General features: G+C 49.7%; 1 protein-coding gene across 1 annotated transcript in view; it reads right to left on the bottom strand.

The window, feature by feature from the left end:
• CUNH14orf132 (chromosome unknown C14orf132 homolog) overlaps window positions 1-13,176 on the bottom strand; it is a 46,113-nt gene extending 32,937 nt beyond the window's left edge. The window contains exon 1 of the mRNA XM_019642516.1: window positions 12,673-13,176. Coding sequence (XP_019498061.1) covers window positions 12,673-13,035 — 363 coding nt within the window. The 5' untranslated portion in view covers window positions 13,036-13,176. The remainder of the gene's footprint in view (window positions 1-12,672) is intronic.
• Between the last annotated feature and the right edge of the window lie 1,890 nt (window positions 13,177-15,066).

Raw genomic sequence — 15,066 nt, 5'->3', positions numbered from 1 at the left:
CCTCCCACCCCCCGCCAGGCCCCTCCCTGGTTCTTTCAGCCTCCTGTGGGCCCCGGCCCTGCCTCTGACACCAGCCTGTCTGTGCTTTGGAACAACTCACTTCAGCCACAATCCACTCAGTCCACACAGGTGCCTGGGAAGGAAGACACGGGTCTAACTGAGGGCTGGGCTGCGGAGGTTTGTGACACAGGACCGTGCTTGTTTGGGGCTCAGAGCTCCCTCTCTCCCACTTCAACACTCAGTGTCCATCAGCTGCTTCTCAGCACGGATACCTGGGCCCTGGGCTCAGACCCAGCCTGGTCTCAACCCCTCCCACCTGGGTGACTTTGGGCCAGACACTCAAGCCCTTGAGCCTCCTCTCTGAAATGGGCATGTGACAGGCAGTACTGCCCTCTCAGAGCCTGGCCCTCAGCAGGTGCGAGGATTCATTTGCCCCATCTGTGTCCTCCGCCACCCGATGGCGGGCTCCTTCCTCACCTGTCTGCCTGCCTGAAAGCCACGTTCTGTATGAAATGCGTGCGTGCACCATGTTGGTGAGAGTGACACAGATGACAAGGGCAGGCGATGGCTTCTTTTTGGTTCCTTGCCCTCCCCCCCCGCCACACACACACACACACACAGCACAGGGGTGTGTCCAAGGCATGCTGCCTACATGGCCCAACCTGCCCGATTGATTTGGTTATTAGAATCTCCATGGGGAGGAAAGAAGGATTGGCAGGATGTCAGAGAAGAGGCAGGAGACGCAGGCGGCACTGCCATGGCTCAGCGAAGACAGGCAGGAACCCCGGGCGCCCCGAGAGCATGTTAGCCACCTCTTTCTGGCCTCCCTCAAAGCCACTGGAAGCCAAGTTTTAATGAGCTTCTAATCAGCTCCCAGCGCTCTGTGCCGAGGAGATGGATGAGGGGCTGTCATGGAGTCTGGAGGGGACACACAGGGTCCCAGCTGTTGGCTGCCACCCCGGTGAGCTGGAGCCACTTGCTCCCCACCCTCTTGCTGTCGTCCTTCCGGCGAACGAGGCTTGCCAGAGCACAGGCGCCTGGGGTGGAGGCCTGAGGGCACCCAGCCCCGGTCCCTGAGCTGCCCGACTTCTGGCTGACGGTACACAGACCTCAAACCTGGGTCACAACTGGCTCTCTCAACGTCTCACGGAACATCCTGCCACAGGACACCCCAGAGAAACTCAAGTGGAAACAGCAGAGTGGAAAGGAACTTGGTCGGTCCATGCACAGTTTGGCTCTCCCATTCTGGCATCAGCGACTCACCTGCGAGGTAAGTACACACGTTATCCACATTTTACAGGGTTCAGAAGAGACAGGGGAGTGCTGGGCCGAGGCCCCACAGCTGGGAGGGGGAGGCCATGGGCCAGACTCAGACTCAAGTGTTACATTCCTTTTCCACCATGGGAGGAAAGGGGGATGGAAACATAGTTGTGAAAAGCACAGGCTTAAAAAAATTGTGCTTCCAGACAAGATGGTGTAGCAGGGACTGGATTTCCATTCCAACCGAAACAACAAAAACAAGGACAAAATATATGAAAATGGTTTTCAAGATATTAGACATTGGGCCGTGAAGGACAGTGACCCCCTGAGAGACAGGAAACACACAAGGTAAGCCTACAGCTGCCTCGGTTTACTGCCTGGGCTGCGGAGCAAGGAAGGGGAACCCTGGCAGAGGCTGCTGGGCTTCCTGATTGAAGACATGGGGCTGAGAGTATGGGGCGGGGGAAACCAAGGCAGCTGGAGACCACAGGGCAGAGCATGGAGAGGAGAGAGCGGTACAGGGAGAATCCTGGAAATCGGCCAAAGGACCACTCAAACATTCAGAGGACATGAGTGCATGTGTATGAGGAAACCCCCGAGGCAGGAAAGCATCACCCCAAAAGATAACAGGGAACAGTGCCTGGCCCCCACACAGGCCGGATATAGTGCCTGTCTCCACCCACCATTCTGAAACTCTCATAATGCACACGGCATTGGGTAGAATACTCAGAACAGCCCTGCCTCAGGAATGGGAGATCATTACTCAGACGAAACTCTGGTCTCACCTGACAAATCTTAAATGCAAGACCCAAATGATCAAACTGTTTCCAAGTGACATCCCAGAACAAAGCTTGAGAATATGTATGGGAATATGAGAATATCTCACATCCAACAAGGTAAAGTTCACAATGTTTGGCACCCAATCAAAACTCATCAGGCTTGCAAAGCAGCAGGAACCTGTGGCCCACAATGAGGAGATAAAGCAATCAACCCAAACCAGCCCAGAACTGACCCAGATTTAGAATCATGAGCGAGGACATTAAAACAGGTCTTATAACTGTACTTCATATGCGCAAAAAGCTAGTAGAAATACAGAACACGTGAAGAAGAAAACTGATGGTGTAAAGAAAACCTAAATTAAGCTTCTAGACATGAAAACTACAATGCCTGAGATGATACACTGGATGGGATTAACAGAGATCAGATATCCAAAGAAAATACTGGTGAACTTGAAGACATACCAATATTAACTATCCAAAATGAAACACAGAGAAAAAGACTAAAAAAAAAAAACTGGACAAGCATCAGGGGGCTATGAGACAACTTCAGACAGCTTAATACATGTGTAAATGATGTCTCAAAGGAGAGGAGAGAGAGGGGGAACAGAAAAAATATGTAAAGAAATAATGGCAAACTCATACAACTCAATGGCAAAAACCAAACGATCCAATTAAAAAATGGGCATGGACAAGAATAGGCATGTTTTTTTTTTTTTCGAAGAAGATATTCAAACGGCCAACAGGTACATGAAAACATGCTCAACATCACTCATCTCAGGGAAATGCAAATCAAAACAATGAGATACCATTTCATACTTGTTAGAAAGATTACCATAAAAAAGACAAGAAAAAACAAGAGTTGGTGAGGTGGTGGAGAAGAGGGAACCCTCGTGCACTGTTGGTGGGAATGTATATTGGTGCAGCCACTATGTAAAACAGTATGGAGGTTCAAAAAATCAAATTAAAAAATTAAAAATAGAACTACCATAATGATCCAGCAATTCCATTTCTGGGTAGATATCTGAAGGAAACAAAATCACTATCCTGAACAGATAATCACACCCCCATGTTCACTGCAGCATTATTTGCAACAGCCAGGACATTGAAACAACCTAGTGTCCATAGACATAAATAAAATGTCACACACACACACACACACACACACACACACACACACACGCACACACACACACACGGGACTACTATTCAGCCATAAAAACAAAGGAAATCTTGGCACTTGTGACACCATGGATGGACCCTGAGGGCATTAGGCTCAGTGAAATAAGTCAGACAGCGAAAGACAAATACTGTATGTTCTCAACTTATATGTGAAATCTAAAAAAAAAGAAACTCAGAAACAGAGACCAAATTGGTTGCCAGAGGCAGGGGGTGGAGGAATTGGGTGAAGGGAGTCAAAAGGTACCAACTTCCAGTTATCAGAGAGTAAGTCCTGGGGGTGTAATGGACAGCATGGGGACTATAGTTAACAATACTGTATTATATATCTGAAAGTTGCTAAGAGAATAGATCTTAAAAGCTCTGTTCACAAGAAAAATAGAATTGTAACTGTGAGGAGATGAATGTTAACTAAATTTATTGTGGTCATCATTTTGCAATATATACATATGTGAATGTATCATTATATTGTGCACCTTAAACTTATACAATGTTATATGTGAACTATATCACAATAAAACTGGGGGGAGGGAAATAAAGAATGGCGAAAAAATTTCCAAAGGTAACGAAAAGTATAAACCCACAGATGCAGGAAGATCCCAATCCGTAAGCACAAGAAACATGAAGAAAATCACACTAAGACACAATTATAATCAATGTGCTCAATAAAAATCAATAGGGAAAACTGTAAAAGCAGCCAAAGGGGGAAAAAAAAGATAGTATTTTCAGAGGAGTAAAATAAGGTTGGCAGCAGATTTCTCACTGGAAACAATGCAAGCTGGAGACGGTGGCGCAATATATTTAAAATATCGAAAAACAAATGGTCAACCTAGAATTCTATGCCCAGTAAAATATAACTTTCAAAAATAAAAGCCCCCAAACAGATTTTTTTCTCTCAGACATACAAAAACTGAAAGAATTCATACAGCACTTCTGTACTACTAGAACTGTTAAAGTCTGTTAGGAAGAAAAAAATAATGACACCACATGGAAACATGGATCTACGCAAAAGAAAGAACAATGGAAATAACCATATGGGGAAATATATACGATTTTTTCTTACTACTTAAATCTCTTTAAAAGGTAGTTGACTTTTAACAAACATAGCAATGTAGTATGAGATTTATAACACGTAGAAGTGAAACGAGTAATAATAATAGCACAAGAGCTGAGAGGGGTGAAATAGAAGTATAGTATTATAAGGTTCTTACACTATATGTAAAGAGAAACAGTGTCATTTGTAGATAGGCTGTGATGAAGTTAAAGATATAAACTCTAAATCCTAAAGCAACCATTAAAATAGCAAAACAAAGAGTTATAGCTAATAAGCCAAGAGAAGACATTACGAGGAATAAAAATTTCCCAATTACTCCAAAAAAGAAAGCAGAAAACGAGGAAAAAGAAAACAAAGAACAGATGGGACCCATCAAAAACAAAATAAAACAAAACAGCAAGATAGTAGATTTAAACTCAACTATGTAAAAAAATCATATTAAACATAAATGGTTCAAACATTCCAATCAGAAGGCAGAGATTGTCAGATTAGATTTAAAAGATAAACTGAAGTGGCACAGAGATCTGGGTTTGAATCTTAGCTCTGTGCTCTGGGCAAGTGAGTTTGTCTCTCTAAGCCTCAGCTTCTCCATCTGAAAAATGGATCTTAAAATTGTCCATTCCATGGGGATCTTATAAGGATTTAGTGAGATTCTCTGTATTGTTCAACACAGGGCCTGCCTGGTACCCCTAAGCATTTGATGGCAGCTGAGATGGGAAGGTACAGGGATATCTGGAGGGGACAGAACAGGGAGGAAGTGGACAGAGATGGGTTTCCATCACCTCAAGTGTGGGAGGAGCTGGGGTTCAGACTCCCCAAAGCAGGGCTGAGCACACAGCAGGTGCTCTACAAACACTCAAGTGTTTAATTGGAGACTTGCAATCAGCCTCCAGATGCCCCAGTTTTCTTTGCTCTGTGCAACACAATTATTGCAAGTCAAATGGAATGCCTTGGCTCTTGAAACACTAGCTGAAAATTTGGTCTAGGAAAAGCACTCCAGATTTTTACTTCTACTTTAACTGCTCATTACACCCCTGCAACAATGAAGCACTATGTTCTCTCTCAAGGCAGGTCTAATTAGAATAATAAAATATTTAAATCTTTTAAATGAGAATCTGCAGTACACGGCCGGCCCTTTGGTTAAAAACATTTGGGATAATAGGCAATTTGTATTTTAATGACAATTCTTGCCTTAAGAAAAAGCAGTCTCTGGCTGGGGAGAACATTGTCTAAGTAGCAGGTTGCCAGGCTCCCTAGAATCCCATTTTTTCGGGGCCAGGCTCAGTTCCTCTGGGGAGGGAAAACTTCTGCTGGTTTCTTGCAGAAACTTTGGATAGATCCTACCGACCCTGCGTGTTGCTATGACCATTTAGAAGATAACAGAATCGCTTCCTTCCACACTACGCAGATGTCTTTTGTGGGGTTTTTTCTCTCCATGAAAAATGATTAAAATGCAAATTAGCTGTGAGCCTCCCAAGATCCCAGGGGAATGAGGAAGGAAGGCTGGCGAGGGAAGTGTCTGCCTCTCAGCTACGATGACACCACACAGGTTGTCTTCCAGAAAGACCCTCCCAGTGACAGCACAATGTTCCAGGTGTACCCTGGTCCTCCCACCAGCTGGGCCAAGGTTCTAGAAGCCAGGCTGAGGAGAGGAGTGGGGGAGGGGTGGGCCTCAGTCCTCAAACCCAGGAAATCTCCTCAGACCGCTCTAGCAGGCAGCGATCCCACTGTCTCCCCACCCTCTTTCCCACCCCCATATTTCCTCACTCCACCCCAAGTACCATAGCCCTCCTCCTCGCCCTAATTCAAGGCACTTACTATCTGACCAGATAGTCCATACTAAGCTGAACCGGTATGAAATTGTCCTTTCGTCGGCCCCAAATGATCAAATCTCAGCAACTTCATAGGGTTCAGCCTAACGAAGTCATGGCCTACCTCCTTAGTAATAATTTACTTCTCTCCCGGGCTTGGCCGTTGACGACAAGGTTTTGTCCAGCTCTATACACACCTGACCAGTTGGAGAAGGTACTCTGGCAGCCCCAGGATGAATCCAGCCCACACACCTGCTGTGTTTGGTCACAGAGTAGCCAGTCTCCACGGACGGCCCCGTCCGCTCCCTCCCTCCCTCTTGGACACACACACACATCAAGAGGTGGACTCTGGTTCCCCCTCCTCTTAAGTCTGGACTGGCCTTAGGACTTTCTTGACAAAAGATTGCAGAGTTAGTGCCACTGTGGGGCTTTCTTCCAAGGCTGGGTGACTTAAGAAGCTTTGTAGCCTCCACCTGCGAAATGTTTTTTGGAGGAAAGGCAGTGCCACACGAGAAGTGCAAAGACCCTGAGCCCACCATACTGGCAGGAAGCCCCAGCTGCCTGGAGATGCACTCCAGGAGGAAATGCCAGGTGGAGAGACTGGTCAGGTGGCACGGTGGTGCCAGACGTGCGTGAGGAAGCCATGGTGGCTGTCTAGACCAGGGGTGTCAAACTGGCGGCCCGCGGGCCACATGCAGCCCTCGAGGTAATTTTTTGTATACTCGTCTTCAGTAGTTAAAGGGTTAACGAGGGAATTGTGTGTATTGCCTCCATCTCCCCTAAGCGTTATTTTCTTCATAACAATTTTTTCTATTTTCATTTTATTTCAGAGCATCGCAGGCCACAAAAAATTACCTCGAGGGCCGCCAGTTTGACATCCCTGGTCTAGACCCAGCCCCAGCTGCCCCAGCGGATGCCACTTGAGCAGAAACAAACCGTCGCAGGCCTGTGAGCAAAATGAACATGATTGCTTTCAGCTAGTAAGTACCTGCAATAATAAGCTATAAGTCACCGAAACAGCTTACATCATGGCTGATTCGTTTGTTAAAAATTTTTAATTCATTGCCAAGATTAAAAAATCCAGAATGTGTGTAAAAATCAGAATTTTCAGTTTTCTTGAAAACCCAGGACCCGCAGCGCAGGGTCTGAGTGTCTGCGTGGCACAGTGAGGACAGAGCTGGAGCCCAGGGGTATTGCACAGGCCCCCGCCAGCCAGGCCCCTGCCCTCCAAGTCACCACAGCCCCCACCCTGCTCTGCTCCAATCCCTGAGGTCGCCAGCTTGGCCCCAGTCTCCCCAGCTTCGTCTCCCACTCCATCCCACCTGCCCCACATGGCTACTTGCACCCCCATCCTCAACCGGGGACACTATGTCCAGCTGCATTCCATTTCAAGCCTTTGTGCAGGCGTCCCCTCTGCCTGGAATGTCTTCGTTCCTTCTGTCTACATACCAGCTAAGCATCCTTCAAACTCAGCTCAATTCAAACCTCTAGGGGCCTCCCTGGACCTCAGGAGCTGGGTTGGGTGTCACCTTGGGGCTCTCAGGGCACCTGGATTTACCTCTACCCTGTCACATATCATACGGCAGGGCCTGTGACCCCTCCCCCCTCCTCCCCAAGGTTCCAAGCAGGGAGGGCCTGGCACACAAGAAACATGCTGAATGACAAGATGAAACAGTTCAGTGAAGAAGGCAATTTTGCCCCCATGTCTCAGGTGATGAAACTGAGGCTTAGGGATGTGATATGTCTACTGCCTAAGACCAGTGGCCACTAACTAAGATCCTCATTCTTTATGGGTCTTCAGACCCTGCTCTGGATTGCATTGTGTCTCCCAAAAAGATATATCAATCTCCTTCTACCCCCAGTGCTGTGAATGCGACCTTCCTTGAAAATGGGATCCCTACAGAGGTAACCAAGTTTAGATGAGGTCTTTAGGATGGGCCCTGATCCAGTACAACTGGCGCCCTGATAAGAAAAGGATAAGACACCCAGATACAGGGAGAGTGCCAAGTGACGACAGAGGCAGAGACTAAAGTGATGTATCTACAAACCCGGACCGCCAAGGATTGCAGGCGACACCATGGAGCTAAGAGAGGCAGGGAACAGATTCTCCGGGGAGCCTTCAGGGAGACCACGGCCATGCCAACCCTGGATTTTAGATTTCTCGCCTGCAGAACCTGGACAGATTAAACGTCTATTGTTTTAAGCCACCCAGTTTGCAGTAATTTGTTACAGCAGCCCTAGCAAATGAATGCAGACTTCCTTTAGGACTTGTTTTAAAATGTACCTACACACAACACTGTGTACCTCAGAGGATCGATGGTTCCCTGGTCGCCCCACCCCACCCCCCACAACACTTGGTCGCCCTGTGAGGTGGTGGAAGGCCCTGTGTCAGCAGAAAGGGCTCCACGCCTGGCTCCTGTACCTGTCAGCTAAGCCACCGTGAAACGTACTTCCTCCCTGTCTGTACAATGGGAATAATACAGGCGCCCACCCCGACTACAGGTTTCCCACCTGTGGCAGGTGTGGGCTGGAGGAGGGGAGAACCTCAATTTCGAAGCAAGTTCCCAGGTTGTATTCTTCTGGGCCTCACTATTCTAAGTTGCTGAATTGATACTGGGGTGACTTCCAGGGACCACATGGCTTTTGTGACCTAAGGGACCAGACAGCCAAGGATCTGTCCCATCCAGAGAAGGGGTAGGGGACAGCCCTACAGTGTGGAGTGAAGGTCAGGGTCTCAACCTTGATCACACACTAGATTCAACTGGGAGATAAAAAGAAAATACTGATGCCCCAAGTCCCCGACTCTGATGGGAGTCTCTGGGGTGGGACCTGGACAGCAGGACTCTCCAAAGCTCCCAGGTGATTCTAATGGCAGCAACATTTGGGAACTACTGGGTTTAGACTAATCACTGGAAGGACAGTGCAAGGCAAAAAAAAATTTTTTTTTTAAAAAGACTGAGCTCTTACGCCATGGGATTGCTCATTCAATAGGGGGTGACAACCTAGGAAAATGGGGGCGCTCCTTGTCCCTCTGGTGCATCTCATGCACTGGCCCAGCACACAGTGGGCTCCTTAAGTGTTCATCCCTTTCCTGCAGTACAGAGGTCTCAGGGTCTCTGTGTCTCTTGCATGATGATGGACTTCTTTCAGAGCAAGTGTTGCAAGAGTCGCAGGGGAAGCTACAGGCTTCTTACAAATGATTCTCAGAAGTCCCAGGATGTCAATCACACTGCCTTCTCTTGGTCAAGAAAGTCAGTCATTGAGTCCAGCTTAGATTTAAGGGGAGGGGGAACCAGAGTTGCCTCCTGATGTGGGGTCCAGCATGCTTGTCCAGGAGGGAGGGAAGGAATGGATGGGGCCGTCTGTGAAGATGGGCGACCCCACCAGTGACACGGGAGTTTGGGACTCAGTCCTCATAGTCTGTGATTCTCCTGCCCCCTGGGCATCTGGGTAGCCTTGTCCTTCTGGCTACAGAAAGAGTTACTTCTGTTCCCTGCCCAATCCCCCAGAGTCTCCAGGGACCCAGGGACTGTGCAGAGGGGGCTGGGGTGTTTCCAGGGCAGAGGAAAGGGTGGCTGAGCGCCTCCAGGGCTCAGCATGAGGTGGGGTCCATGAGCTGAATGGTCCTCAACCTCTTCTCAGCGCTAACACACAGCCCGTGTGCCCGTACCAGGGCCTATCTGCCTAATACGATTTGCCAGGTGACTGATGTCTGCCTTGTACATCCGAGAAAGGTGTCTCTGTAATGCTTAGTTTTTGAGGGGGAAATCTTTCTTATATCCTCTGAGTCTTTTAAAGCCATGGATGGCAATCATACTCCACAACATTCTGAAGGGGAAGAGGGATGGGTTTTGGGGCCACAAGGATCTGGTTTCTTTTACTCATTTAACCGAGCAGGTGTGCACTCCTGACTCCACCCACCCCTGCGGCTCCTGTCCTTTACAGGGGCCGGGGTTTTCCCCAGCGGCTGCTTCCATTATAAACCATTTCCTCTTCAATGACCTGCAGTGGCTCTTTCTGCCGACTGATTAAAGCGAACTTCTCATCCCTGCCAGGCAACACCTTGGGACCTGGCCCTGGCCTCTGTCTCCCTGCTCTCCTGTACCCCCCTTTCCCTCTAGCACTGGGCCTCTCACCTTCCTGCCTCTGCCTAGAATGCCCTTATTCCCAGGCCCACCAGGGGAAATCTGCCTGTTCTCATCCATCAGAACCTCCATCCTCAAAGCCCTGATGATGACAGGTGTTCGGGGGAGAGCATGTGACACCTAAAGTCACTGTCTTTTCCTGTGAATGTCTTTTCGCGCACATACATCTTCTCACCCTTACATAATCATCTAACAGATACTTGTGGAGGGCCTACTATGTGCCAGCCATCTTGGTCACCCTTGATGAGAATGGCCTGGCTCATCATGTCTCCTACACCCTGAGCACTCAAAGAAAATCTACATCCCATCAACTCTGCCCTAGCATCGCCATCCCAGGGCCTGGCACGGAGCTTGGCACAAGGCAGGTCCTCAACACAAGAGGACAGAGGCACTACCATTTCTCTATCAAACTGCCCACTGCCGATGTGTGGGGACAGTGACTCGGTCCCTCACCCCTGGTGGTCACTGCACACTCAGAGCATGTGCTGAGCACTTACTTTAGCCAAAGCACTGCTAATGCTACAGATAAAGGAGTAAAAGTTCCCGCCCCTGCAGGGATAAGAGAGACAGGGCAACCCCAGGAAGCAACCATTAGAGTACAACACACCATGGAAAGACCACTTCCCAGGGGAACAGGAAGAGATGAGTCATCTTTAAATGTGTCTGCCCTGTCCCTTACACTGTATCTTCAGGGTGAAGCAACAAGGTGGAAATCGGAAACCCAGCTCCCCTCCTTACTAATGGTGTGTCCTGGGCAAATTATTTAATCTCATTGAAGTTTGATATCCTGATCTGTGAAATGAGGATAACAGCACCTAGGTCACAGACTCGTAAGGATTTACTGTAATAAAGTGCGCAAGTACCCAGCGTCCGGCACATAGCAGCTGCTCAATAAACCTCCGCATCTCTCCCCATTGGATGGCACTTCATATTTCTGTTCCTATAGGTGCTAAAAGCCCTGTGTTTATTTAGTCAAGTTACCATAGCAACTCGTGATGCTCTAGCCAGCCTCGGGGTGAGCACAGATCAATTTTTTAAACACAGAACTCCAGCTGTTCAGTGGGATCCAGAGGGGAAGGCAGACAGACACTGTGTGAGTTCCTCTCCCCTCTAGAAATAAATGTGGCGAAGCCTTCTTAGTTACTGTGTAGCTAAAGTCACCACTATTTAAAGTGATGCCCACATCACCATATTTATAAACACAGGTTAAGAACAGGAGACTGAAAAATTAGGCCAAAAAAGGCCAGCATTGCTCATGGGAGCAATTAGCGTTATAGAAAACGTGTTAAGAGGCTGCCAAGAGCTGGATCTGGGTTCCCGGAAGCCAACTTGGGGTTTCTGCACCCTTTCCTGCCTGCACCTGGGGACTCCCTGTCCACACAGCCTGGGTTTTGCTATTACCTTTTAAACAGGCTTCCACCACAGTGAAGTCTGGGGGGAAAGGAAAGTGTCCCCTCAAACTCCATTCCCTGGAAAATTAAAGAACAGCAAGTGGGGGGCCTGCCACACACCCAGTGGGGAAGGGAGGCTCAGTGGCTTTCCTGCCCCTGGGCTCCCAACATTACCGACCCCATCGATGGTGCAAGGTCTGAATTTGGTGCACTGGGACCTAGTCTCTCAGACCAAATGCAGCCTTCGCCTGGTCCCAGGCTTCGGTCAGCACTGGGTCCTCCCAAAGGCCACAGACGACGCGGGAAAGCGGGTGTGAGCCTTTGTTCTGATTCACGAGAGTTAAAGCACGGAAACATGGATCACTCGGCCTCGGAATTCAAGAGGATTCTCGTGGAGCAAACCTCAAGCGATGAGAGGTCATCTGTTTTCCCTGCCGCTGGGAACCTGTTTTGTGTCGAGGGAAGAGTTATGGTCGCGCTGGCACTGATGGCTACAGACTCAGCACAAAGCAGAACAGGATCAAAGGGTCGCTGCGCTCTGCGTTTGCCTGGTCACAAAGCGGGTCTACTGCTTTGCTCCGGGCTATGGTCTCCCCTTAACGGGAAGACAAGCAAGGCGGGGGCGGCTAGTGAAAGATCACCTGGGACCTCGGGAAGATACTGAATGGGGAAGAGTGAGTTTGCACGCATCTGGGCTGTCGGGCCTGGAGGGCTCCCGAGGGAGGCAGCCGGTGGGGGATGGGCAGGGAAGGGGCGACTCGCACTGCCCAGGCCCCTGGCAGCCTGGGAAAAAGTCAACCCAATAAGCTCAGAGCGCACAGCCCGCACCACCTCGGGAGAGCTGAGCTCGCCACCTCCGACGCGCGCACCAGGTGGGTATGCCTGGGCTCGGGACAAAGGACTGGGGTGTGCATCCCCGGCCGGCGTCACCGCGGGGGCTGGACCACCCCCCAGTTCCCGCCCGACGCGCCCAGCCTCGGCTGGAAGGCAGAGACCTTGGCCCCGAACCTGCCCAAACTTGGCGGTCCGGGGCGCGCCCGGAAGGCTCCCCGTTACCTGCGCGGCCATGAAGGACAGATCCATGGTGTCACTGCTGCTCGAGTCCTCGCTGCTGTTGCTGCTGCTGGTCCAGCCTCTTGCACAGCTGGCCGGGAGCGGGCAGAGCAGCGAGCAGGGGTCCTGGAATCCTGCGGCTGCCGCGCGGACCTCAGCAGCCCCTGCACCGCGTCGCGTCCCCAACACGATCCGCGCCCTCCGCTGGCTCAGAGCTCTCGCCTCCAGACAGCTACCCTGCGGAGGACCCGGAGTGCGGGAGCGGGGCGGGGCCGGGCTCCAGGGACCCAGCGCCCCTCCACGTGACCACTCCCAGCCCCACCCCCGAGGCCGGGGCTGGCAGAGCCCCAGAGCGCTCACAATCATCTCCCTGCGTAGGCAGGATGGAGAAACTGACGCCCGAGGCCGCCCAGCTGGTTAGTGCTGGAACCAGCCTTGAACCTAAGTCCAGCACTCTTGGCGTCCCCTCCCGGTGCTCTTGAGCCCAGCCCGCCAGGAGCGGCGAGCAGTGCTTTCGCGGGGTTGGCACGCCTTGCTTGCTGCCTGGCCTGAGGATGAGGGTCAGGGTGACCAGGCTTTCTGTGCCTGCTCATTGCCCAGAGTCCTGAGTGCTCGGAGCTCTGGAGTTAGGCAGAAAGAGGTTTAAATCCCAGCTCTGCTCTGTTGGGTGGCTTGGGCAAGGTTGTGTCTCTCCCAGCCTGGGTTTTGTCACCTGTAAAATGAAGAAAACGGAACTTGAGAATTAAATGAGAGCATATATCTGGTAGGTAGTGTCTTCAAGAAATATGAGCTCTAACGTGGCTAATAACATACAAACAGTGCACAACTTGCACAGCTGGTCCCTAAGGCTCCATTATGATCTTCCCTTGCCTTAAACGAGTGTCCCAAATTGTGCAGACGCCATAGCTGAGGACAACAGCAGAGATACCCAAGGGGACCTATTCCCACGTGCGCGCGTGCGTGCGTGTGTGTGTGTGTGTGTGTGTGTGTGTGTGTAGACACCCAAACTTGGTGTTGGTGGCTAGTCTACAGCAGAGCAGGTGGAAGCTTTGCCCTTCTCTGCGGACTTCCTGGTGAGGAGAGGGTTTTGCTCTGGCGGGTCTCATTACTTGATCTCTCGTGGTGGCGCCCCTCCCAGGACCTTTTCACCCATCATCATCATGAGCCTCTAGGCTGCCCGTGAGGAAGGCGCCCAGGCACTCTCAAGGTTTCTCAAGCTTTCTCAAGGGCAAGCAATCTGTGGCACAGAGAGTTGGAGGGGTTTGTTCGAGGTCACTCAGCAGCTTGGAGCCCAGCAGGGGCTGCTGGAATGGGACCAGTGACTTACCGACTTAGAGACTGTGTGTTTGTGTCCCCCACAAAATTCACATGTTGGAACCCTGACCCCCAATGTGACAGTAATTAGAGGTGGGGCCTTTGAGGAGTACTCAGTTCGTGAGGGAAGGGGCTCTTATGATGGGATTAGTGCCCTCATAAGAAGAGACATGAGAACAGACAATTTCAATTTTAATGTAGTCAAAGTGTGTTCATATTTTCCTATGTAGTTAACTCTTGTTAGGAAATCCTTTCCCAGCTTGAGACCATAAAGATATTCACCCTAAAGATATTCACCTGTGGTTTTTTATTTTGTGTATTTCAGCGTTTTTGTAGCTGTTTACTTTTTGGTATGGGTTAAGGAAGGAATTTTATTTTTCCCATATGAATAATCAACACCCCAGCCGCTCTATTGGCCATTCCAGCCCTCTGCTTGGGGTTAACAACACCAAATTTGCAGATTTCCATCTAAGTGGGGATCTGTTTCTCTGTTGTCTATTCAGTTCCATTGATTGTTCATCCCTCCCTCCATCAATCCGCTTCTGACTTAGTTGCCATGGTGGTTAATTGTATGTGTCAACTTGACTGGGCCACAGGGCTGCCAGCTAGCTGGTTAAATGTTCTTTCTGGATTTGTCCATGAGGGCGTTTCTAGAAGAGATGACCATTTGAATCGGTGGACCAGCGAAGCAGACGGCCCTCCCCGTGAGGGTGGGCACCATCCAACCCCTGAGGGCCTGAAGAGTACAAAAGGGAGCTGGCAGGTGGAACTCTCCCTCTGCCGAAGGCTTGCGCTATTTTAAGTTTTGATGAAATCCAATTCATCACTGTTTACTTTTATGGATTGTACTTTTGGTGTCAGCTTGAAGAACTCTTTGCCTAGCCCTATATCCTGACAATTTCCTCCTATGTTTTCTTCTAAAGTATTTATAGGTTTATGTTTTACGTTTAAGTCCATTTTGAGTTACTTTTTATATCAGGTATGAGACTTCTGTGGCGGTTTCTATCTTGCTTATGGGCTGTTTGTCAAAAAGACTACCATTCCTCCACTGAATTGGAGGAAACCACTTTCACACTCTTGTCA

The sequence above is a fragment of the Hipposideros armiger genome, unplaced genomic scaffold (assembly GCF_001890085.2).
Source record: "Hipposideros armiger isolate ML-2016 unplaced genomic scaffold, ASM189008v1 scaffold_69, whole genome shotgun sequence".
NCBI lineage: Eukaryota > Metazoa > Chordata > Mammalia > Chiroptera > Hipposideridae > Hipposideros > Hipposideros armiger.
Note: the sequence above shows the minus strand (reverse complement) of the source record. Positions and strands in the feature narration are given on the sequence as shown.